This window comes from Argiope bruennichi, chromosome X2, assembly GCF_947563725.1.
Source record: "Argiope bruennichi chromosome X2, qqArgBrue1.1, whole genome shotgun sequence".
NCBI classification, from domain to species: Eukaryota; Metazoa; Arthropoda; class Arachnida; order Araneae; family Araneidae; genus Argiope; species Argiope bruennichi.
In genome coordinates, this window is record NC_079163.1 from 52,710,651 (window position 1) to 52,737,786 (window position 27,136).

At 30.3% G+C, this 27,136-nt stretch overlaps 1 protein-coding gene across 1 annotated transcript in view; it reads right to left on the reverse strand.

Annotated features, from left to right (window-relative positions):
- The window catches only part of LOC129960408 (forkhead box protein P1-like), a 308,702-nt gene that overhangs the window by 145,816 nt on the left and 135,750 nt on the right, over positions 1-27,136 (reverse strand). Inside the window, exon 3 of the mRNA XM_056073826.1 lies at positions 21,552-21,617. Coding sequence (XP_055929801.1) covers positions 21,552-21,617 — 66 coding nt within the window. The remainder of the gene's footprint in view (positions 1-21,551; positions 21,618-27,136) is intronic.

The window sequence follows — 27,136 nt, forward strand, 5'->3', positions numbered from 1 at the left end:
CATGGTCCTTGTCATTTAAAGCGTATTTTGTATTGGGACCTTCACTAATCTGATGCTCTTTCAATCAGATATCAGTTGGATTATAAAGAGTTCAATTTTAATTCAGTCATAGTTATGATGCATGTTCATGGCGAATTGCAAATCCTGCATACTTCCTATTAATGGCAATATCTCTTTTCACACAAAGGAAGCGAATCTTGGGCAAGGCCATGTCGTCATGAATGCTCAAATTTTTATTTTCAGAATCCTGCATTTGAGCCTTTTGTACTGCGTGATATTGCAAAGAAAAATAAGTATACATTGTGTATGCCATTCTTTCAACTAAGTGATATAAAAATTTGACAAAGAATTACAAATTTAATGAAAATATCCCATATAAAATTTTATTTAATTGAGTTGTTGTGATATGCATTCGAAAGTAGACTGAGAGACAGTCAATTCTTCAACATATGCGGTTCAAAATTCGATAAATTCTACAGTTTACAAACTAAACTATGGACCAAATCCCATCTATCTAGCCCTTTGCATTTTGTAGTTGTCATATTCAATTGTTCTCAGAGAGAGAGATTAACTAAATTTTATTCAAAATTTGACAGAAATATTCTAATTCGGTGTTAAAATCACATACTAAATTTCATCCGTCCAGCTCACACCGTTTTTGAGTTATCGTGTTCATGGACAGACATAATTCCAAAAATGTTTTTTTCAGATTCAGAGAGACCTGAAATGTGAAGATGCGTCAACATCCAGAGGCCCAATTTTCTGATGATTACAATAATTTCTTTTATATATTTCGCATAAAAGAATGTAAAATATATCGGAGTATAACAGATTCTGTCATAAAAACATTAAAGTCTCATTATTACATGTAACATAAAGAGTTTTAAAATAAATAAAGGCAAGTTTAATTTTGTATATCGTTTTTTATCTGCACCATATGCTTCTCCATTTTCTGAAAAATATCCTTCATTTTTATGACTAATTGACTTTGCTTTATTGTGATTGAAAGGGAATATTTTAACCAATATTTACAATTCTAAACAATATCTACAGTTCTAATTAATCTGTACAAAAAATGATTAACTCTTTAAATAACTAGGAGTATCTTTTTAGCTCATCTTTAAATAACTAGAAGTATTTTTTTAGTTCATCTTCTTCATGGAGGACTAAATCATACTCAGCCATGATTCAGCCGTCCATGTTGAAATGAATACATTTTGGGGTCTTAAGAAATGATTCTAAGAGATGAACTAACAAAAGAATCATATTTCTATAATAATCAGTGAATTCTCAATTTGCTTCCTTTCATATTTTGCAATAAAACATAACTGTACCCCCCCCCCCTTTTTTTACTTGAAATGAAATGCGATGCCATTTCGAAAATTGAAGAGATGAAGATTTGTATTTCAAATTTATATGATTATACGTTCTTTGTGATTGTAATTTTTCAATAATGAACTGCTATACCCTTTTTTATGAGAAAAATTGCAAATGTTTTGTCTCAATTTGTAATCAAAGTTTGAGAATAAATCCAGATAAGAAACATATCGAGTATTGCGAGTATGCCCAATATTTTTATGAAGAAGCAAAGTATTATTCTGTGTAAAAACTAGAATAGCGTAATCCATTACTTGAGATGTTATTTATACATTTTTTTGAACCAAGATCATAAATATAAGACAAGAATATTTGTTTAAGATAAAATTTCATATTAATATACAGATCATGGTACCAAATTGAGCCACCAGAAAGTCTTTTCGTCTGGCAAATTAAGGCAAATACTTACACAGGAATAGGAGTTATATGATCTTTTATATACTTAAAAAAATGATCGAGAAATTCAGAAGGAAGGAAAATAGCGAAGTACAAAATGCTATGTAATTTGTTAAAAATAAAATACGAGCTTTACAATCAATAATAATTCTAACAGGGCTAATTTTTAGTTTGGTAAATAAGGTTTAAATTTTCGAAATTTCAAGCGAAAAAAAGTTTTAGCGACATACAAATATACACAGAATTTCATTATAAATCTGACCAATAATGGAAATAAAATGTACTGAAAAATGAGGGAGAAATAAAACGAGTCATGGTTCTTGTCACCTCGATGACACGAATGAATAGCAATTCATATCTTCATATGAACATTGGGATGGAGAAACGACGGAGTGCATCAGTCTTCATGAAATATGGAAAACAACTGCTAAATTGAGAAAAAGTACGTTATAAATTTCAACGTAATTAAATTAAATCAGCGTAAATAAAACTGATTTTAGCTAAGCCAAATAGTAGTTTTTAGAAATTGTCTGGGCAGGAAGGACTATGTGCTCTAGTTCTGACTGTAAGAGATTCTGGAGCTCTCAATCACTTCCGAAGCATGACATCTGAAAATCGGATCTGATGATCACTCATTTCTGAAGCATGATATTTGAAAATGGTGTCTGATGGTTGATCATTTCCGAAACATGTAATTTCAATATGGTGTCTGATGGTTGCTCATTTCCGAAAGAAGTCCTAAAAACGAACTCAAGATGATCGTGAACTAAAATGTGAAGCAATGCATCTGTTATATGGTTAGTTAGGGAGTAAATGAACAATCGAGTTCTGCTTCATCTCAGAAAAAAAATTACGAAATCGATCAAGATTTGCAAAGTGATCTTTTATCAAACTAGAATCTATAAAATCATTCTTAATAAAGAAACATCCAGAAAAAAAAGACCTTTCATAATTTAAAATACTAAAGTGAATCGGTTTGTAAAACGATAAACACCTTAATTTTTCACCTAAATTTTCAAATTTTAGATCCTATGTGAAAACTTAAAATGTAACAAGCATCCCGCAAATATAATTTTTCTTTTATTATACAACTAAAATGAATCATTTAGAATCTATTATAAACAAGGAAAAAAAACCCAATTTGTAATTTTCGTGTTTTTTTTTTTGTCAAATTTTATCAAACTTTTGGCTCTTTTCTTGAACTGAAGATTAAGATTCAAGATATAATTTTTTTAGGTAATTTTTCGTTGCGGCATGTCAAGAGAACTTTTCAGCACTATTAACATTTTATACTCAAAAAATTACCATTAGCAAATAATAAGACTATTCTCGCATTCCTATCTATATCTTCCGGGTATTGACACTTGAAGAAATAAATAGCAAAAACTAGCACAAATAAACAGACTAATTGTTCTAAATTGATTAATGATACGTCGAATAAGAATGCTATTTAAAATCAGATAAATATGAATTTTAAATAGAATCGCTTTAGTAAGTTGCAATGGTTTTTCAGGAAAGTTTCTGAGCATCTTCTACTCTTACGGTCTCTAGAACCCCAAAACCAACGCTAAAATTAATGATATATGTTGGTTGTAAAAGATGAAGTGACTTGTTCTTTAAACCATATATATTTTTTAAAATTCCTACCATAAAGAGCAAAAAGATTCTTTTTGCTATAATTTTAGAGTTCTATTGAATAATCATGAACCAAAAATCTGAGTAACATCTTCTGAGTTCCAAAGCAAGTCAGGAAAAAAGGGGATTAGAAAGCGTTCATGCTTTCTATACATTACAGAATTAACTTTTCCCGATATATAGCTAACTCAGAGTTTTTTAAATGCGTATAATTTTCATGTAATATGGAAGCTCAACATTTGACAATTTAAGTTTCAGAAATTAGATTTTGAGAAAAACGGGAAAAAATCTAGAAGCTCGAGCAAATTGGAAATGTTTTTTTAGGTGATTAGAAAAATAATAAATTATAAAAAAGCAAATAATTTGAATTTATTACATATAAATAATTCTGTTTTCTGTGAAAAGAAGCAAATGATGAGTTCTTTATACGATTCCATGATTATTTCGGAAAATACTCCATTTCCATATATTTTTTAGAAGTTCCTTAATAAACATTCTTTATTTAATGAAATTCGAGTAGGCAGATAGAGAGCAGGCAAAAGAGACTAAGAGAACATGTTTAGAACATATACAACTTCAGAAGGGAATTCAGTTGAGATAGCATTTATTCTAGAACGCGTGCGAATGAACTCTGAAAGAAAATAGAATTATTTTAAGAACGCGGATAAACTGGAAATATTATATATGACGCTTTGACCATGTTACCTTGAAAGTACAACTAGAATAATTTTGATTGGATTTGAGACGGCTCAGATATGTTGAAAGGGGAAGGAAAAACTTGGATGAATTCGAAGATGGGCCATTGAACCAGCTTTCTCAAAGAGTTTTTGAGCTACAGTCTTCACAGACAGACATAATGTCAAATATGTATTTTTCAAACTGAGGAGGATTTGAAATGTGGAGATTCATCAAGATTTCAAGTTTGAATTTTTTAACGATTACAATACTTCCACTATACTTCGAATAGCAGAAAATAAAAAGATAGTCAAGAAAAAAAATTCGAAATTTCATAGAAACAGCTAACAGCCTAGTATCCTACTATTGTTAATAAAAGAATTCATTTAGAAACTTTCTTAATATATATTAATTAACTGATTAAAAATAATTACTTCCCTACGCATATAACGTTATGCTAATTTTTTTCGAGATTAAAAAAAAAAAGACAGAGATGGCCGATTTCTTTTACCTATCTTTACCCAAAAATACTTTCTTGTCAAGCTGGAAAAAAATCTCATTAATATTAAATTTAACAAATGCAAAAATAAAAAAAAAAGGGGATGCGGCCTTTCGGATAAATAATTGCCTGAAAATCATAGCAGAAAATTTTCCGTAGGCTAATCAGTATTTCGAGCGCACAACTAATAAAGCACACTTAATGTCGTAAATTTGGAGTTCTGTCTAATCATGGAGGTATTGGGGAAAGCTTGTCTTGTCTAACCTTGATTAAAAGGAGCGAAGGTGTACGTCGGGACTTAATAGTTTGTATCCGAGACCCTCCCCCAACAGAACTAATAAGCGAGGAAAAACGATTTAGGAAAAACCATTAATGCAAATCGCTTCATTTTTGTTTGCGAAGATGCAAAGTAATAATAACAATAACAGTTGTTTATCTGCTCCGTAGGGGGGAAGGAAGAATAAATTTCAGCTCTGAGATGAATAATCAATAAGACATTAAACGAGTCCCAGTAATGGAAGGACAAGATTTCTCTATTAAACGCGCTGCTCCTTTAAAAGGCAATTAAAGACGCCAGATATAACAACATGCATAAACATGCCGCTTTTACAAATGTAGCAAAAAACGGCTATAAACATGGTGCACGCAATCACATTCAAATGGATCCGTAATTGGAACGACTGCCCACTTTTTACTTTATCGGGGCTGATATGCATCGCCACAAGAATATGTAAATGCCCCGGGAGGTAAAAAAAAACATATTGTAATCTGCGTATTAACTTTGAATGATTCCGGGACGCTTTTCCGTTCTTCTTAAACACTATCTGCAGTATTATGGATGAGGAAAGAGAAGATAATATTAATTCCTCCACAGTAATTTTAAGTCGATTTTAGTCACTTGCAAGACAACAATGTTCTTGATTCGTCTGTTGCTTACGTTGCTGTCACTGACTTACGTTTAAATTTAAAACTGGAAATGCTCCCAATATGTAATGAACTTAGATTAAAATTTACTATACCGTAGGATATACAAATTGCATATTTAATAAATTATGCATTTGAATGGACTTTAAATCCTTTGTAATATGCTTAACCCTACATATCACGACATTATACTTTTTCGTATAGGAAGTATACAAAGAGGAAATATTGTAATCGTAAAAAATTCGAACTTGAAATTTTGACGAATCTCTGCTTCTCAGACCGCTCTGAGACCGACAAACACATTTTGAGAATTGTGTTTGTCCATCTGTCTGTAGACACAATAGCTAAAAAACGTTTTGAGATAAACGAATGAAATTTGGTGTATTATCTCTACTCCAAATTTGCAGATTTCTATCAAATTTTAAACGAAATCCATTCAAAGGCTGTCTGTCTGTAAAGTCTGTAGTAAGCACGATAACTACAAAATGAAGAGAACTAGATGGATGTAATTTGTTTCACAGATTTAATATCTAAAGGCTAGATCCTTATCAAAATTCGAACCAACTCAGAGAAGGGATTACCGTCTGCTTTGAACAAGCATGCAAACACGATAAATAGAATATATGAAATTTGATATGCGATTGAATGATTACAATTGCAGTTCTGTGTTACATTTTGGTTTTAATAGATGAGAAAAAAGGTGTCCAAAATACATTTTCAGTTTTCTGGTACTTTTGTATGAACCGCATTTCAGTGATTAACTGCCAAAAAAATTCGCGTAAGGTTACATGCTCCGTCCGTTAAATCTATTTTCTTAAACATTGTTTGCCATCTACATATGGGTAAAAACACGAATACATTTATTAGAGACCACACGAGAAGGCTTCAGAGAGGCCCCTCCCCTTGATTTTAAAAATGCTGTGTTAATCTAAAAAAATTACCGAATTTCATTAGTGGGAGATATTTTTAAAGATTTGCTAGTATATTGCATGAGCTGAAATCCCACCACTGTCGATAAGGTAAAAACAATTATGTACTAATTATTGAACAGTGTATTCTATTGAAACATATCGTAACAAAACGATCTACAATTTTTTGTGTATATTTATTTGCATAGTTTATTTGTTCCAACTAAAAATACACTTTGTTTAAAATCAAGAAGCTTAATTTTTCACATTTTTCGTATCTTTATGAAGAATTTCTTCTTCTTCTTCTTTCTTTAAATTCTATCTGAGAAGAACATTTTTGGATTAAACGTTTTCGATTTCTTTAAATAGAAAATTATTTGTATTTATAATAATTGATTTTCACTCGACATATACTCCTGTAAAACATTCGAAGAAAGGGATAATATTTGTATCCTATTTATTGAAAAAAAACATTTCAATAAACAGCTTAAATTTATGAAATTTCAAGAATTTAAACTAGTTTCTCTTTTTCATCTATTCAAGCAAATATTATTTAATAGGGAATTTTTGAAAATTAAAATGTTTTTAAAACATAAAACGATTTTTTTTCTTTTTTAACCATTACAATTGAATGAATGTTTTAGAAATTCCTCATGAATTTTAATTTTAGAAATTTCTCACGAGTTTTAATTTTAGACATTTCTCATGAAGTTCATCATGATAAAATAACGTGGTTTTTAATGTGCTTTCAAAATAAATGTTCAGTCAATCTAAAATTTTCAAACATTCGGAATAATTACATTCATTTTTAGTCGTAAATTTAGATATTAATAGTTTTAAATCACATAAATATTGCAAATATTGAATCAGTGGGTGAAAGTGTTTTAAAATTTAATTTCCTTTCAAATAATAAAACACTGATGACAAATGAAATTTTCAAACATTGGTATATTCTACTCGAGTTCATGAAATGTTCTAAAGACATTAAAAAATTTTACAATTATTTATTCCATAGATTTTCTTCAAAACTACTGCCCTAGCACTTAAGATTTCTGAGCAAAGTTTTGAAGATACGCAATATTATATCATTCATCGGAGCAAACTTTGTCTCCAAATCAAAACTGTTATTCTAAGATTAGCATCTCTTAAAGTGCCCGTGAAAAATCTGAAAAAACAACTAGGAGAAACGACGAAGAGTAAGCTAATCAACTGAACAACAACAACAATAGTGATGATAAAAGTCAAGACAGCGATTCGTAAACTTATTTATTTTTAAAGAAGGTCATGGTTTCCCGAGTTGCTATGCCTCCATTAAGTTGTCACAAAATTTAAAAGCAATAGAAGCTCATCGCTGGTACATACTTTCATATTTGTTGTTTAGAATATTGTTGAATGCACTTAACGCTTTTTAACTTTTCCCATATTTAAAGTGTTCTTAACAATTCAAACAAATTTTTTAAAAAAATGTCTTCATATCTCGTTGTGTGTTTTTTGGTTTCTTTATATTATCTTTTTTTTTAAAAAAATCTTTGATAGTTTAAGCGAGGTTGGAGCTATACAAAGGCCATTTTGAGAAGAATCTTATAATATTGAATCAATCATTTAAAGAAAGCGGTATCTGAGTCGATTACCCATTTCTTTAACTTTCACTCCCCACTAACATCAGCTCGTTTAACTCATGAAAGCAGTTTCGTCCAGCACTAGATTGGTATTGTTAAAAATGTTAATAAAGCGGTCATTTTTATGCCATTGGTATTTTAGACTTTTTTTAAAAAAGGTAATTTATTATTTAGTATTTAATTTTTTTTAATGTTTGAAAATATTAATTTGAATAAAGAAATATTTTACTATATTAAAAAATTGGTTTTTAAGTTTTCATTGAAATATATGAGCCACAAAAATTTTTTAAGGCAGGACAGATACTGAGAAAATCGAAAATTTCATTACTGATAAAATCACAAATTGAGATTCCGAGACTTTCAATAATTCTTATGCATTCAATCCTCTTTCAGAGCCTCTATCTTAAAAAAAGAATTTAAAAAGAATAAACTTATAGAAGAAATCGAAAACTGTTATATAAATTATAAGAATTTATTTAGAACATGGAAATAGCCATTCGGTATTTTACCTCATACCAAGAGTGTCAAAATTCATAGTATATTTCATATATATTTGTGGCCCAGCAAATATAATAATATGTAATAAAATGTTTAATTTCAAATTTCAATAATAATAATTTTAATGAAAGAAATTATTGAGGACAAGATATAAGTAGTAAAAATGATAACAGAAGAAATGACAAGTAAACATTAATGTTACCATTTTCCTCATTCTTTTTTCCTAATGTTGTGTTAAAAATAGGCTTAAGTTTCCATAAAATTATAGCAATGGCAGATCACCTAAATATAGAACTTGTTTATTTGATTTGCTATAGCATTTGAGTTTCGCATCCGTGTTCTGTATTGTCTATATCAGTCATTCTCATATTTTTCATCTCATAAGCTCTCATATTAAAATCATATTTCAGTACAACTATACAAAAGGAATAGTATGTATTATAATAAGCAATATTTTGAAATTTGGATTTAGTTTAGTTTAGTTATATTAACGTCCCGTTTAAAGCAACACTAGGGCTATTTTGGGACGGACCTCATAATTTTGAACCACAGTCAGATGATGAGGGCGACACCTGACCTGGCACCCACCTCTCCACACCACACCAACGGGAGGACGTTCGGCCCTGACGTATTTAGCGTGCAACAGACCCCCTTACACGGCGGTTCTTCGGTGGAATGGGGTCCCGAACCTGAAACTTTGAAATTTTTAAATAAAACTTTAAGGTTTATACTCAAAAATTAAAAACTGACTTTCAATGGCGATCATAGCACTTTTAGAGGCGCATGATTTAAATTCAAATTATCATACACTAGCAATCCTCCGTATATAATTTTATGAAGCGATACTTTCAAAAGAACACCCATGAAAACTTTGGAAAGATTTGAAGCAATTTACTTGTTGACTGTTGTTATCAAAAGAGATTCAAAAGCTATAACACGCAAGCGAGAATATAAACTGTTAAGTTAATGTGTTTGATGAAATTAGTTTGAATAAAAATACAAATTTGAAAGTTAGAAAAAAAAACACTTTAAGCTTGTAACATAAGTTATATATGAAGGATACTACAGACCTTTGATATAATCTTAAAATAGCATTTGTGTAAAGGACAAAAATTATTTTTCAGCTTTTTAATCTAAATGAATTGGTTTAGCTGCTTTAATACCGTATATTCAAGACATACAAAGACTATTTCAAGACGAGATTCATGACGACAACGACACTTGAGATGCCACTTCGTGCTCCATATTTGAAATCACCCCAATATAAACGCGTTTGATTCACGCGCACTTGGCTGCATTCTTTAACGGAATCGAGTCTCCATTCTACGATTTTCTGCCCATGAAGTCGAGACTCTACCCCCCAGCCACCGCAATCCCCTTATAAAATCTTAATGTAAATTGTAAGGGCAGATGACAAAGACACCTGAAAAGCCACTTCATGCTCCAAACCTGTCCACCACACCAACATTCGATTGACTTTGACAAATTTAACGTGTACCTAGTCTACATTATTTTGTGAAATGGCTCTCCGTCTGCGATTCTCCGATCACGAAACCGAGAGTCTATCAGCCCTCATTGTTGAAGTTAAATCTAAACACAAAGTACGTTGAATTGGAATAGCATTCTTCCTTCCATTTTAATAAAAAAAAACACGAATGAGAACTCTAAAAAAATAACAAACTTTTACATATTTTTTGCTATCTATCTAATAAAAAAATTGAAATAACCGATAAAGTTATTATTTTTATTCATTAGCTTGTTTCATTTCTTTACTTTTTTGCCCAAAGTTTGTAGATAAATTATTCAAATTTATTTTAAAAAGAATCATTAGAATTTCTTTTAATATATTAAAATTCACTTATTTTTTTATTATTTCTTTATATTATACATTAATTCATCCTTTCTAAAGATATTTTATGTCTTACAGACTTAAACATCCAATACCTAAATATAATTTACTCGATTTTTACCTTCGTAAAATTTCTTTACGATCCATTGCTTTTTAAAATATTTTAGAATCTTCATGCACATACAAATATATCCTTCATATTTACTTTTCATTCGATATGAAAGCAATCCCCGATGTTAAAAAAAAGGAATGTGTCCCCAGTCCGTTCAATGCTAACTCTTTGAAGAGCAATCGCCTCGTCAGGTGTTGTCCTCCTCCTCACCTCATTGATAGTCGGCGAGAAGCGGCTTGGCTGTTGTATATATGCACCAGAAGAGCTCTAAAGACAGTCATTTGCCTCAGAAACGATCCCACGAATCTGTAAACAAAACCTTCTTTCCAAGGGACAACAAAGGGGTAGTCAAAAAACAGGCCGGACATCCAAAACCCCTTTAAAATATATTTCGAGTCAACCGACACGCCAAGGTAAGCGATGCATTGAAATAAATAAATACATGTGTAAATAGAATACATGAATAGCTGAGGAATGAATACATGAATACTGTTATTGAATAAATAAATAAATACATTCACAATAAAAGCTATCGATCAATTTCTTTTCTTGCATTCAAAAGGAAAAGCAGGCTCGTTAGTATGATCCGCTGACACATTGAAATGTCTCATCGGGTACGCTTTTTAAACGTTATCAAATAAGAACGATGATTTGCATGTGTAAAGGGACTAGCTCAATAACACAGCTGTCGCCCCTCTTTCAAGATTGAAATTGAATTCGAAACATAACAGAGGATTTGGATTAGAAGTGATGATTTTGATTAGGGATGACAGATTGACGAACGAAATGGATGATAAGTATCGTTTTTAAAATGTTTGATTACAATATGATACTCAAAACGTATCTTGAATTTGTATTAGAGTTTTGATGTACATTCGTTGAAATTAATTATGAATATTTCCATCAACCATTTTTAAAAAAAATTTTATTCCATTATTTTTATTTATGCATTCGCTTTTGTAAATTATCAATAAAAAATCCACTCAAAAATAGACAACACAAATAAATCTTGTTTGATCGCCTGATTATTGTAACAACGTTTTACAATATACAGAGCAACCTATATGTTCATATGAAAGTCACAAAATTATACCATATTTTACCTTTTCTTTAAAAAATTTAGAAACAAGAAATTTAATTGATCTTCTATTAACAAAGAATAAAACTTATGATGCATCCTGTTTTAACATATTGGGGATCACCATATAATTAACGTTAAAATGTCATCATATATACTAACGCAGCAATATTCCATTAAAAAAAAAGAGGTTTTTGCATTAATTACTATGAAAAAAATCCAGTATAGGAAAAAACACAGGCATTATGTTTAGATGCATAATTTTTACTTCTAAGAATAAAATATACTATCTATTTGTTTAAAATATGCATTTTATGGGCACTATGAGTTTTTTGGTGTATTTCCTTTACTTTTCTTTTCCTTTTACACACACACACACACACACACACACACACACGCACATATATATATGTAACTTATTAACTGATAATATACCTAGAGATAATTAGAAAATTTTCACTGCTTCTGAAAACAAAATGCTAAATTTTACAAGAATTATCATAGTGAAATCGAATTTATTTATTTCATGAAAGTGTAATTTTTCCGAAAGGAATACGGTTATGATTTTTTATTTATTTTTTTACAATCGATTGTTTCCAATAATATAAAATTATTCATCAAAGACAAGAATGAAGCGATATTTTTTTCATTCAGAGTGTTTATTTGCTATAAATGTAAGCATTAAGGAAAATTAATTCCTTCAGTACTCAACATTCTAATAAATAAACATTTCATGTAGAAGTTGAAATAAAAAAGTACTCTTTCAAGCTCATAGTGTAATCGAATATATTGAGTTATTCCATGAAAGGCCAATTTTTCCAGGAAAAAAAATGGTTATGATTGTATTTATTACAATGGATTATTTCCAACAACATAAAATCATTCATCAAAGACAAGAATGAAGCAATATTTGTTTTTCCATGCAGAGGGTTTATTTGCTATAAAGGTAGGCATTAAGGAAAACTAATTCTCTTAATACTCAACATTAAAATAAATAAACACATTTCATGTAGAAGCTGAAATAAATAAGCACTCTTTCAAGCTCTACAGTAACAATATAATTAAGACTTCTTCCTTTCGCGGCGATCTCAAGATTTTATCTGCGAGAGCCAGTAAAATAACTCGAGCAGAAGAAACTTTTCTCTCAACCCTTTCAGTGAAGAGTTACGAGTCAGATGGCTAGTTTTTTTCTCTCTTGATTCAAAGTTTATTTTATTTTAATTCTCTAATTTAATAGTGAGACGCGCGCGAGTGGGGAAAGGGTTGCCACACTAATACCCTAGGAAGGGATTCTACACCTTGGCGACTTTTTCAGACCACGAAAAGATGAAAAGTTTTAAAAAGAACTCATGAAATTTGTCGCGCGGATTATTATAAATACGCACTAAAAGTATATAATATCTATTCAGCGAGTCAGATGTTCAAGAAAAATGTATTTAACCCCAAAAATTCAGATTCATTTTATTGTATATATTTTTATAACCATGAAATGTTTAATCACCGTTTCAAAAATAATATATAGTAGTCTTCAATCAACAAAAATTCATTTCATGAAGTCTTCGCTTTAACGATATTTTCTATTGAACCATGTCTTTAATGACATTTTGCATGCTATTTACTCTTCCTACAACACGAAAAGCAATTTCTCTATAACGTAGGTGTTTCTTTCTTTAATTTTTTTCCCTTTTTTCCCCTTTTTTTTCATTCTGCAGTGTTTTGTGACTACTCATTTGTCGACGTTCCACAAAATTTATTCAATAGACTGCCGTGGTCTTACATCCTTGTTCTATTATTAGGGTTGCCATGATAACCAAGAATTAAAAAAGGGCGTTTACGTTCTAAATAATAAAAAAATGAGTTGGTAATGGTTTATTTTATTCTGATTAAAAATCAATACAATTTAAAGCAATCTAATAAAATGAACATAATAAATGATAAAAAAAAGCTTATCCTTTTTAGCACAGTTATATTTTTAATTTATTTTTACTATCATAATTATGAATTTTATTTTCATCTAATAATTATAAATTTGGAGCAATTCATTAACCAGTCAATGACTTGCAATTACGGAATTTATTTTTTAAAGTCCCTCTAGTCCCCCTTTTTAAAGTTACGCGATGAAAAAGCGGGAAATGTTTATGAAAAGTGTGTGCGTGTTTTTTTAAAAATAAGCCTAAAAAAATTAGGAGTTTTTTTTTAGTTTACGGCATATGTTAAATTCAATACAGTGGATAAGTAAGCTTCAGTCTGTTTCTTTTTTAGTTTTTATAATTTAAATTATAAATTTCCATTTGACGAATTTTCTTTATCACGAAGTTTTTAAGTGTGGCAATGAGACTTCGTTAAATGGAAATTCGATTGTATTCAGTTAAAAAAAATATAAAAATATACCTTTCGCTCAAGCTGAGCGGTATCAAAATGTTTGATTTTTTTAAAATTACTTATCATATTATATATATATATTAAGAGAGAGAGTAAGATGGAACAATCTCGATTTATAACCATTGTTTCATTCAAATCCAGAGAAAAAAAGCATGAAAAAAGAAAAAAGGCGTAACTATTAGATAAAAGTGGATATACTGATTTTTTTTTTAAATAATATCCTGTATAATATTAAAGAATTTTAATACAAGAAGCAAAAATTCTTGATTTAGTTTAAATAACTTTTCTTTGTTTTTCATATACATTATAAAGATTACATTGAAAATATGATTTCTTTTAAAGAGTGGAATATTAGAGATAAAGCAAAACAGATTTCTTTTTATAGCCTTAATAAATTTGGCAATAAAATAATTAATTTAAATAAATGGATTCAATTTTTACAGCATTCATAACTTTGCATTTTCTACATTTACAGTTCAATAAAAATTCATGTTTGAAAATTACAATTTGCCCATAAAAATTCTTTATATTAAGACATTATTCCATTTAACACTCCAAAGAGCATTTAATTTTTATAATATTGAATATTTTTTATATAAATTCAAAAAATTACTAAAACCCCACTTGCCATTTCCAGTATAAGAGATAATTTTTTTAAAAAAATATTTATATCCTATTATGTTTCAGAGTCGATTTTACTCAAAAGCATTCAAAATTTAAAACCTTTCAGATTTAGATTTGATGAAATTTTCGTACATATATTCCAGATGGAATAGTCTTCAAAAGTCATATAACAAGTAACAAACGCATGAGATTAATTCTGTGGACATATTAACCCGTCCTGTATTATCTAATGATTCAAAGCATCGAAAGGATAAAAAAGTCAGTTTAAAGTCACTATCCAAATTTATTCTAGGTCTACGCCCTTCGACATAAATCCAATCTAATGTTCATCCAAAATAAAATGTTACAAAAAAAATTGCTACATAAAAGTCGATTACTTCGGCCATAACAGAACACTTACGAGCTCGGACGTTACGACTTAAAAGTAATATAAGTTTTCTTGCAGTTTGTTAAAATATAAATTCTTGAAGAAAATGGGACAAACGACTTTCCTGTCCCAGCTGTATTGTTTCCAAGAAGAAAAAAAAAAGGTGGGAGCCCCATAATCCTATACGTATTCCTTTTTTTACTGATCTTAAGAAATTCGGATAATGAAACCTTATTCTCTCAGTAATATCACCCCAATTTACCCATACATTTTTTTTCTGGTCCCATGCTTTGTGTAAGTGGGCCGAATGACGTATGGCTCCAAGGGGAAAGATGATCAACTGCTATCCTCTAGTCCCGTGTCTTGAGACTATTAATTCCTCTTCCTCGGAGCGCGACAAATCCGAGCCATTAGCTACGAGCCCCACCTCATCCAGAAAACAGACATAATTTCTCGTCATCAAATTTTAATGCCCCTGACGTCTTCTTGTCCTCTCTACCTCACATTCATTAATTCCGACCGCTGCAAAAATCGTGCGGAAGAAGGAAAGTTCGCTTTTATGATTATCATTTTTTCCCTCCCTTTATCTTCCATCGCGCTCGGAAAAGGCTAAGTATCGGAAATGTGCAGGGCACGGCTGTAGTCTCAGAGGAAGGCGTAAAATCGATGACCGTTTAATAAAGAATGAGTTCAGTTGTGAAAGCATTTAATTGATATTCTTACAGTTTGTTTTGCAGTCTGTTCCCACTTTTCTGCTGGACGCGCTAAATATTTTGACGTATCTTTCCTTCACTCAAGCCTAACGCGGAAAAGTCGCGAGTATCAGCAATGTGCAAAACAAATGAGTTTGAGAAGATGTAACTGAATGCATCTATAATTTGTTTTGAATTGTGTGTGCCCACATTTCTGGTATACACACTGAATAATCTGGTGTAACTTTCTATATTTCCTGGTTTCAAATCTGACGCATAAACATCATAAGAATCCAGAAAGCACAAGAGAGTTACAGAAGAATATAAATGATATTCGTATTACTTATTTTGAAATCTTTTTCTATTTTTCTGCAGAGCATACGATGTGCCTTTCCATCTCATCTTGTCTCAAGTCTTACAAAAACAACTCAAACAAGTCAATCAATAAGTCAATAAAAATGAGTTGCAGGAACATGCAATTGATATTCGTATTGGTTGTTTTGAAGTTTGTTTCCATGCTCATACTGGACACACTGAATATTGTTGACGTACCTTTCCATCTTTCCCTTTTTCAAGTCTGACGCAGAAAAATCATTAGTATCCAGAAATATGTAAAGCAAAAAAGTTGGAATAGTATGCCATTGATATTCCTATCTTTGATTTGGAATTTGCTTATACCTTTCATGTGGGCACACTGAATAATTTGACTTACTTTCCATCTGTCTCTATCCAAAGTCTGATTCAAAAAAATTATGCAAGAACACAAGAACAAAGAAAATTGACCAATGTATTAAAATAAGGAAGAACGAGTTTAGTGTGATCTTTTTAACAAAGAAAGATAAAAAATGAAATATTGATTGCAATTCTGATTATTTGCTGTAAAATTCATTCCTTATTTTGAGAAAAAAATAGTATAAAGTTTACATTACAATCTTAAATAATGTGTTGTTTTTTCCCTTTTATCTCACTTTGTACACCATAAAAGTACTTATCGTAATCAAAGCGCAAATATTGTCACAAAGGAAAGATATCAAGGTTTGAAGACGATGTTGTTTACAACGAATCAATCAAATACTGAAAACAACGAGTTGGTACTCTTACGATTTGTTTTCGAGGTAATTTCTATTTTTTATCATACAATATTGTATTCATTTAAAAAATTCGTTAGAACTTTAGTTAAGTAAGCAAATTTCATTGTTTCAAAATTCCTTCTGGAAATTCTAAATACCAGGAATGCTTAAAAAATCTTAATGTCTTAATCTTATTAAAAGGGAATATATATCCCTAAAACAAACGAGAACAAAGAATGAAATTGTTTTCAAGTCTTTAATTTAAAATCTAAGGTGAATGTTCAATAACCTTTCGAACAATTCTCTGAACTATGGCGATTAGAATCCTGTTCCTGTTGCCCGCTGTTAAGCTAGACTTAAGACTAACTACGGTTAACTAGACTGTTAAGACTAAGACTACTCTTAACATCGGACAACAGGAAACCACATGCATTAACCCGCAATGAAAATGTAATAAAAATAAGGCTAATGTCAGCAAATCTGACGAATAACCATTAACATTAGATGGTAAAATAAAAATTTAAATCAAGTTATTATAGTAGATATTCGTGTTGGTTGTTTTTGATGTTACCTATCTGAAAAGCGCTTGAATAGTTAGTGGCAATTAAATGTTTAAAAGTACAATGAATTATATAAATTGTAGGAACATGCTATTAATCTTGAAGCTGAAATTTTTTCTCAGCACTTATGTTGATTAAGATAGATTGTGTCCTTCAATGTTAAATTAAATTTAATGAAAAAAGATATCCTTGAAATTTAAAAGTATGTTTCAAACCATTTGCTAATAACATATTGTTAATGTATTTTAAAATATCAATACCCTTTGCAGTTATATGATCGAGAGTACGAGAATGAAAAATCGCCATATAAACAAATTCTCTACTCTTCTACTGCCGCAGTAAGTTATGTAAGACAAATTATTGATGTCACTTCTATGGCAGCCACACAATTCATTTTATGATGTGGAACCACTAAATAAGCGCTCCAAATGGCCTTTACTCTGCAGTGGCCATACAGCCACTAAATGCAGCATAGAAGGAAACACCTTTATGTTTGCCCGGATGGCTCTGCGAGGAAGTTAATTTCGTCGGTTACTTATGTACATATATTTCATAATTGGTAAATGCTTATGTAAATTTTATACTGAAAATCGTCCTTCTCTGGGGGTGGGGCGGCATGAGTACGTGAATGAAAAGTCATCGGGAAAGAAAACAGGCTCTCGTTTCTTCGAAGGGTATAGAAATTGGGAAGTTGTGTTGGCCCCATTCTGATGATGCGGCATGTCTCATGCGGGATTTGGCGAGGATAGGGCCAAGGGGCGTTTGCTTTTTAATAAATCTCAACACCCGTGTTAGTATTAAGGTTGGTCATTCAGATACACTGGTCAGCTTAGCTCCAAAGTGGGATAATTTTGCTTGAATTAACATGAAAAGTGTGCGATTTCCAAATACGGAAGAATTCTTGTTTGGGTAATCATTCATCAAAATTTAAATTTTAAAAGCCTTAGAAATCCTAATTAATTCAGAACTATTAATAGATTTACTTTACATTTACAATCAGTGTCATAAATGACATGAAAAAGATTTTTCCCCCTAATCAAACATAGAGAAAAACTGATTTTTTTTTCTAAATAAACATACATCCAAAAACGTTTTTGGCAGATGTTTCATCATAGAAAAAAAATATCCATCATAAAATTGATTGGAAAAGTACTCATATAAATTAACTTTCGAAAAGATAGAAATCGATGAATATAAAATATACTTGCGTTTCACAGTACTTCACGAACAAATAGTTTTCATTTTAATGTTATAGAAGCTGAGTTATTTCAGAAAAAAACTATTAAATATTAATTATTTGAATGTTACTGAAACCAAACTTTGTTTCAATAATACCGATTCACAAATAAAAGTAGTCGAAAATAAACTGAAAAATTTATAACTCGTTTTAAAATATTGAAACTTAAACCAATTGAAAAATTATTATGAAAATAAAAGTTTAATTTTCAGTTGTTAGCTTGTACTGAAATACACATGTACAAAAATTAAAATTACATGTATGGATATAATATGTCCGTTCAAAAATTTAATACATTCTTGCGATTTTTGGACTCACTTTTGCAAACTGTACCTTATTGTATTGCAATTATTGCAGACTATGCTTATTGTTTCAATTTATTATATTTATTATAAAAAGATTTATACAATCTATGAAACAATTTATTATGTGATAAAATGGGAGCATCCTCTGCGGTAGAGATCACGTTAGAAATGAGCTCTTCTTGAATAGAGACATAACAAAATGATTTTTGAAAAATTGATGAGATAGTTCAAGCATTTCCTTTACCCATTATAAAGCTCGTAGAAATAGAAATCATTGCATGTGATTTTATTTCTGTGAGAAAAATTTGTAAGGTATTTTATCCTCAAAATATCATGCTATTTTTTTCTAAGATTTCAAAGCGCATATCGTTGAAGTAATATACCAGTTCATTAGAGACTCAGAAATGTAATTTCTAATAGACATTAAATTTTGCATTTGATAGTATCTTCCATACTTGATCAGAAAGCTTTTAATTTATAGCTTGCAATTGTTCATTGTGGGCTAAAAGAGTCTTTTACCAATACAGATGGCAAATTTTTACAACAAAATATGCTTAGCAAATTTATAATATGCTTGATTTGAATGCCTTACTATCGTACCCAAACATTTCTTAGTAATACGAAAAAGCAACTTCTTCTTGCATTTGCTTTTTATGTTCCGAAAATTTTGTTTTATGTTTTATTTTTAATTATTTTTGTTAACAGCAGAAAAAAAATTTAATACTATTATGCAATGATCAGTGAATGTAAAAATTGCGGAATCTTGAGAATTCTAAGAATCTAGGTACTCATTGACATAATTACGGGGAATTTAAATTATAATTTTTAAGGTTACATGAATAAGTTGAAAGAGTCTGCTTAATTGCTCTGCATGAGGGATATTTATTTATAAATTTCTTATTAAAATTCAGGCTCAGAAAATACACATTCGAACCCCGGAAATTTTTTTCTATCAAAGTGAAGAATACTTCCCAGAGAAATGACGCAAGAAAAATGCATAGGGAGTCATGAGTTTAAGATCATGCAAGTTGCTTTTGAGAAAAAGATCAGTATCATGAAAACATAAACACGTTTAAAGGCGATTTAAGATGGATTTAATGAGAATCAGCATTAATTCATGAAGACAATATTTTTGTGAAATGAAATATTTCAGAAAATGTAGATTTGTAATGAAAGTTAAGTGTCCACTTATCAACTTTTATTCCATTTGCATTTTTACGCGGAATAATCCGCACATGATGACATTCAACTATCGTCCCTCGATTATATTCTTGCCAGGGAGATAGAGTGCATCGTTACGGCGTAAGTGACCATAGATAATGTGACAGATAGCGAGGTAAGTAAATATCGTTCGAGAAACTTATTATTCCGCCATTGGTGATAATTGAAAGTAATTCTGTGCAGAGATAATTGACAGTCATCGTTTGCGTACTATTCCGCTTGTGGATGGAAATTACGGGGATTTTCGAAGACAGGATCCAATATAAGGCGAGATTTTATTTTGGAGTTCGGTTACGCTTGGTCCATATGCAAGACTCTTGAAGAAATTCGTTGCAAATCTTAGGATTTTTGTCTAAAAAATTCTATGGTAGAAACATGTTTAATGTGGTTTAAAATCAGTATAGTTTGACATATCAAGCAGAATTAAAGAATTAGACCAAGTTGTTTCTTCTGAAAAATATGGAGTATCCTTAATCATATCACACAAATGAAGTTAGTTTATTTATTCAATGATTTGTTTCAAAGAATTATTCTAAAATTTTCACTCAATGAACATTTTATTAAGTATAATTGTAATGCATAACATTCCAAAGCAAGTTTAAAATCATCCATAACTTTAGATTAACTGAAATAACTTTGAAAGCTGTTTTTTATTCTATTGTTGTGATTTGTCTTTAATTTAATGAATGAATCTGATTAGTTTTCGAAGTTTTTGCTTTCTATCTGTATTTAAACAAGACTTTTTTGTATTACGGATAAATATTGTACAAATATGGCGTCCATTAAAAAAAAGGAATAATCCAAGATGGAGAGCAAAAAAATATTCTTTGGCATATGCTTTTGTTTATAAATTGAAGCCTCCAATTAAAAGTTTGATCCTTTGAAAAATGTTTCTCCTTGTTTAACATTAAAAAAACAATTAGGAAGACAAAATAATAAATCTCTCAGCGTTATTTATATTTAAAAAAACTTTCGTAAAATAATTTTTGTTCATCCTTTTTTTTTTTTTTTTTTTTTTTTTAAATCTAAGTATCCTCGGCAAACATTGCTGTAAACCAAAATAATAGTGTTTAGCAGACAAAAATATTTTTTTTAGCTTGGCGTGAAACAAAGCCCAGTGAGGATTACAGAAATTTCATCAGTAAGTTAGTTATTTACAGGAGAAAACATGTTTAAGCCCTAAATAAATTACAAAATAAATCATATGGGATATGCAAAGGAAAATTTATTTAAAGCTTGTTCATCAACAAAATATTTTTATACATATTTCAGAAAATTAGTTGAAAAAAGGAGTATTTTATATGTGAAACCTTTCTAGAAATAAAATAAAACTAGCGCCAAGTGTTTGCTGAAAATGGAATTAAGTAAAAATTCCAAAATTTACATTTTTAAAGATATATTCTTAAGCTATAGATATTAACAGCTGTTATGAAAGTTACTATATAACCGTTAAAAGAAAAACAGTAATAAAGTTTTGTAAAAAATTAGTAGTCTGTTATGTAACAAAAATGCCAATTTCCTACCTTAGGAGTGTAAACAGAAACATTGGAGCTTCGTCGCTCAACTTCCTCATAGAATTTCTTTTTAGTCTGAAATGGAATAGAAAGAGTTTCTAAAAATGTGGCTCGGAAAATAAATTCTTATGTTGAGAGATCAAGTGTGATTCTCAAAAGTAAGAATGATGAAGATGAATATGATTCATTAAGATGATTCTTTTAATGATAAAGATGAATGAAAAAAAATTATAAACTGAATGAGGAATATATGTGTTCGTCGCTCTCTAATAGTTTTTAAATCAATTATGACTGACGGTTCATAATTAAAAAACAATCGAAAAATCATCATCTGTTTCTCATTTTTCAGATGATCACATGATTAGCTCTCAAAGTTACAAAACAAACATAGCAATGCATGGCATTGAAATTTATCTATTTAAAGTGATGTCATGTAAGCGTTTTTAATTGCTACATGCGCAATGGATTCAAAATATAAATTGGCGTAGCACACTTAATACGTCAACATGAATGGACTTAGTTTTGCTATTTTTAAGAAGATAACATTAATTATATTTATGCTACAATAAATTTTTAAGAATTAAAAAAATTATTAAAGAACATTATAAATACACGCTTGGGAAATAGTTTCAAATCGAAGATTTCTATTCATTAAAATTTGATATTTTCATAAATATTAATTAAATGAAAAAACAAGAATTGAATTTAAGCCTTTTTTTTCATTTTTTATCAGGAAAAATCAATTTCAATTAATTTTTTCATAAATTTTTCTTAATCAAGAAATGCTTCAATATTTCAACTTTATATAGTTTGGGTGTTATGTGATGTTACCAGTTCTGACAAAAATAAACAGAAGGTAATATGGCGATTTCTAGCATTCAAATTTTTCAGAAATTCATAAAAGGAGTTATATATACAGAGACCCACTTTTTAGCACAACATTAAATTAATACATTAAAAAAATTAACTTCTGTATGTCACTAATAAAATGCAATAAATCAGGAGTGCAAAATAAACAACTAAATGATATAAAAGAAAGTGATATAAATAAGTAAATAATATAAAAAATAAGTAATATTCAAAAATAATAAAACAACGCCCATTCAAAACCAAATTCTTAGACCGTGGTCAGCTTAATAAAAGCCTTGCATTCCATAAACGGCCGTGGTGGCCAATGGTAAAGTTTCCGTTTCTGGACCTAAAGATTCTAGGTTACTCCAAAGACCCTCTCTGTATTGGATTTGATGTGAACTAAATTAATTTGTAAAAAGTCAAAAAGACTCCCCCCCCCTTCCTTCCACTGAAACGGAGGGAAATTTAGACAGGGGGGGGGGGTGATGGCTCATGGGTCGTCTTTCCACAATACCAAATGAAGAGGTTCATCGCAAAATAGCACTCGCGTTGCATCAAAATGGTACATATCTGGAGAATTGAGTCTAATTGCAAAAAGACAGTGGTTAAGAAATACTTATTAAGATTTTTAAATAATAACCGTATGCAATTTCAGAGCCGTGTCTTAAGAGAGTTTTGATGACCTGGGAATGTAATGATGAGAGGTTCAAACCAATTTTTTGAGATTTTTAACTTTTCTCGTCATTTAACTACAATTCAAAATTACAAGAACAATTCCAAATGTGTACTAGTATAGCTTTCAAAACAGGGATTGAATCAATTATTTGGATTATAAGATGAAAGCTTCTACTGATGTAGCATCAGTTTTCATTTCTAAACTTTAAAGCTTTGAATTTCAATGATATTGGAAGGTTGGAAATATAAGCGGGCACGGTGAAAGTTGCATCTGATCACGAGTTAAAAAATTTCATACTAATGTGGAGTGGAAATTTAAAGAATGGGAGAAAACTTAAGTTTTTTTTTTCTCCTTCCTTGAATGCGATTTAAAATCATAAGATATGCCAAAAAGCGTAGCCATGACGTAGCTTCCCAATGAGATGACAGCCAAATATTCAAATCAAGTTGTTTAGTTATATTAACGTCCCATTTTGAATCAGCAGTGGAACTATTTTGGGACAGACCTGGTAATTTTGAAACGTTACCAGATGACGAGAATTACACCTGAATTGACCACTCTACATCTGTGGCAAAATGTCAAATTAAATGAAATTAAGAGTGTGATGTCATTAAAGGAAATAAAAATATAGATGCAAAAATCTAGAAGATAAAACATTGGTAATTCGCATATTACATTTTTTAATGAATCTTTACTAATAAATAAAGATTCATTAAAAAGTACTAAATTGCTTTAATTAATATAAAATATTTTAACAGATATTTTGTTAAAACATTATAGACCTATGCTAACCTTTCATCGTGGAGTTTTCAACAAAAATATCCAGAAAATAATCAGCGTAATAAATTCTATAACTAAACACGCAAGCGTAGACTTTCTCAAATATTAATGCAAATTCACAAGACTATATATTTTAACCGATAGAAATTAAAATTAATTTGTTTTGTGAATATGTGATTGATTCATGTTTAAGATGCTATCGATTCAATTGAAAAGTAAATTTAAATTAGAACGGTTTAATTGAATTGTGATTACACAGATGCTAGTAATGTAATTCGAGAGAAATTAATCATTTTCCATCTGATAAACGCCTTCAAGTTCTCTTGATAGTATAAAAGGGAAAAGATAAAGCATAAAAATCTCCTCAATCACACAATTTAATTATTCAGAATTATACCTTTTAATTTTCGGTGAGCGCTACTTGGCAATTCATTACTTCAACTTAATTAATAAATTAATTATACATAGTCTCAAAGCTTTTTTTTTAATAAAATCCTGATTACTGAATTCGAAAAATAATTTGAAATACATATTTCTAGTGAAAATCAGATGTAATTTATTAATTTAAATATTGTTTTCCATCCCCACTCTTGAAACACAATTGCGTCAATAATTTTAAATAGCTACTTTTCGGCTAAGCGATTCGTTTTAATTTTCAGCCCTGTTCTTTTAATTTAATTAATTTTTACTTGCGCTTATTAAAAATGAGTAATAGAGCAATTTAATTGACTTTTTTCTAAGAACCTTTTTTTAATGCTAGACTTTATTCATCAGATCATATTAATATTTTCCATTTCTTACAATTCTCCTGTCAGTATGGATTGGGAGAATCTTATTACTTGATTTTTGAAAACGTTTTAAAATAAAATGACCTTTAACTCATAAATTTTACTACGCTTCTGGCATTAAACGCGAAAATTTAATAATCACAAAATCAATTAAAAGAAATGAATACCTGTAAATGTAGAAAGAGAATCTCAGAAAATGAATTCTGCGTACATAAACATTAATTTTCATTATTTAAGAGCAGCATAGGCGTTGACATTTTCAGCACTTAATTGAAAACGAAAAAGTACACCCCTATTCGAATAAAATTTCGGAAAAGAATTTGATATCCGATTAGGATCAAGATTAATTATTGAAGATTAACAGAAATTCATTTATTTAATCTGGATGTTTGCGATGTTTCAAATTAAATGGGGGCTTAAAAACCTGCGGATCCGAATCGTTACAAATCAAATCACACCCCGTCTTCATTCACAATAATAAAATAGAGCCTCGAACAGCACTCGCAAGACAGAAGAACAAAGTTATTTAAGGGCACATCATCCAATATATAAAAGTTGCATACTATTTGCACAGGCCTCGATTCATCATTAGAAGGTATGCACTCTTTCTGGAAATTAATTACTTCGCTTTCTTCATTCACTCCGAGTGCGTATTTTTGAATGCCTACTTATTTAAATAAATATATCTTCCCATTTATCCGAGCCCTTAATTACCGGAATCATTTTCTCGAAAGCGGTTTCTTTCCGCGAATATTGACAAACAGATAAAGGCGGGGAACACTACACAAACGAAAACGTTTAAGGATATAACATGCCTATAAAAATTGGATCACAAAGCGGCGAAAAACAAACACTTAATTATTTCATTAACGCGTTATTAAAGGGGGGGCGATTATTTATGTTGGGCGTCCCGATTATTCGTCAGGCTAATGGGCGATTTGTTGCCAAATACGGCAGACCCATTTCTCTCCTCTAAGCGTTGCCAAGGAGACCAATTAACCCGAGTCTCAACGCTCATTAAGGGCTAACCGCAGCCACCTATCAGGGTAGCCGACCCACGTCGCCGTGCTCTCAGCATCACTCACGTGGTCACTCGCTCCATTTTTCTTCGCATCGAACTTTCTTTCCTCCCCCCCCCTCGCCAAACGATATTTTAAACCCCTTTAACACCTCGATAACACCCATGGTCCTTTAGAGGAGTTCTCTGCTTTCAAATAAATGGGAGGAAGCATAAGAAGTACGGAAGTATTTAACTTGTTTAGTTTCCGAGACTGAGGAGGGAAGGGAGAAAGTAAGTAGTCTCTGGGGCAGGTGGTCATTGTTGTTTCTTCTATAATCTTCCGTGGCACGCAAAGGCGCGATATTTGTTTATTTGAGTTTTGATGAAAAGCGTTTATGAAACATTACGTTCCGAGTCATTCGTCTTTGATTGTTCCCATGCTTCTTGACTTTACTGTCATTTAAATGCAAAGGGCAATTTCATATTTCATAATAGTAATGAGTAAGCGTATATAGATCGAGGTGGCTGTCAAAAACATATATGTCTATTTAGCTTCAGGTAATTTAACCCCTTAACTGATTTGTCTTTGTAACTATTTAATTAGATGATTCCTCCCGTTTTGACATCGTGTTGTTCTGTTGTTCCAATATGAATTCATAAAACTTTTGAAACTAATAAAAATAATAATTAAATTCCTACCTTAATGAATTTTAAAAAAGTGAGAATCAACTTAATTTCCATCCCCAATATAATATTTACTTTAAAAAGTTATATTCCTAATATATATCGTCCAATCATTTGACCGTAAAGATAATGGTATTGACCAAGGGGTAGTGAGTTTCGGCTTCGGAGGCAGCAAATCCTGGATTAGGGATCAGATCTGCGCTTCTACATTCTTAATCGGCGTTATATGTGAAACGCCCTTACACAAATGTTAAGTCGATGCTTGTGGTGTAAGATGTGAGCTAAAATTTTGTCTTTTCTATCTGGCCGCGGCTATAAATTGTGGTTTTATTAGTAGGGACACCTTTTCAAAAAGAAAGCGGTTGTATCATAAATCCAATCACTCAAAATTATATAAAAATAATGATCGAATTTGAGAATTAAAATAATAATTAGTATTTATTTTCTAATACCGAATATGTCAAAAAACATAAATATGTAAAAATGTAAATTAATTTTTATAAGTGTACTGAATTTTGAATAAATTCAATATTTCAAAGAATGGACTTTTTTTTTTTTGATAAAAGAAGTTTTTAAAAAGAAATATTAGTAAAATAGAAGGTAAATGTTTTATATAAGATTGTAACGTTAAAATAAATGTTAGAAAACCTGGAGTGAAGACTAGCGGGCCTTTATCGAGGCGGACATTAAAAAAAAGGCTAAAACTGAGAGAATGGAAGTTCAATATATAGGTTAGTATTAGTCGCAGAAGCGTGGAACTTAATCTATTTTTTTTTTGTTTAAAATGTCAGAATCTCAAAACTATTTTACTAAA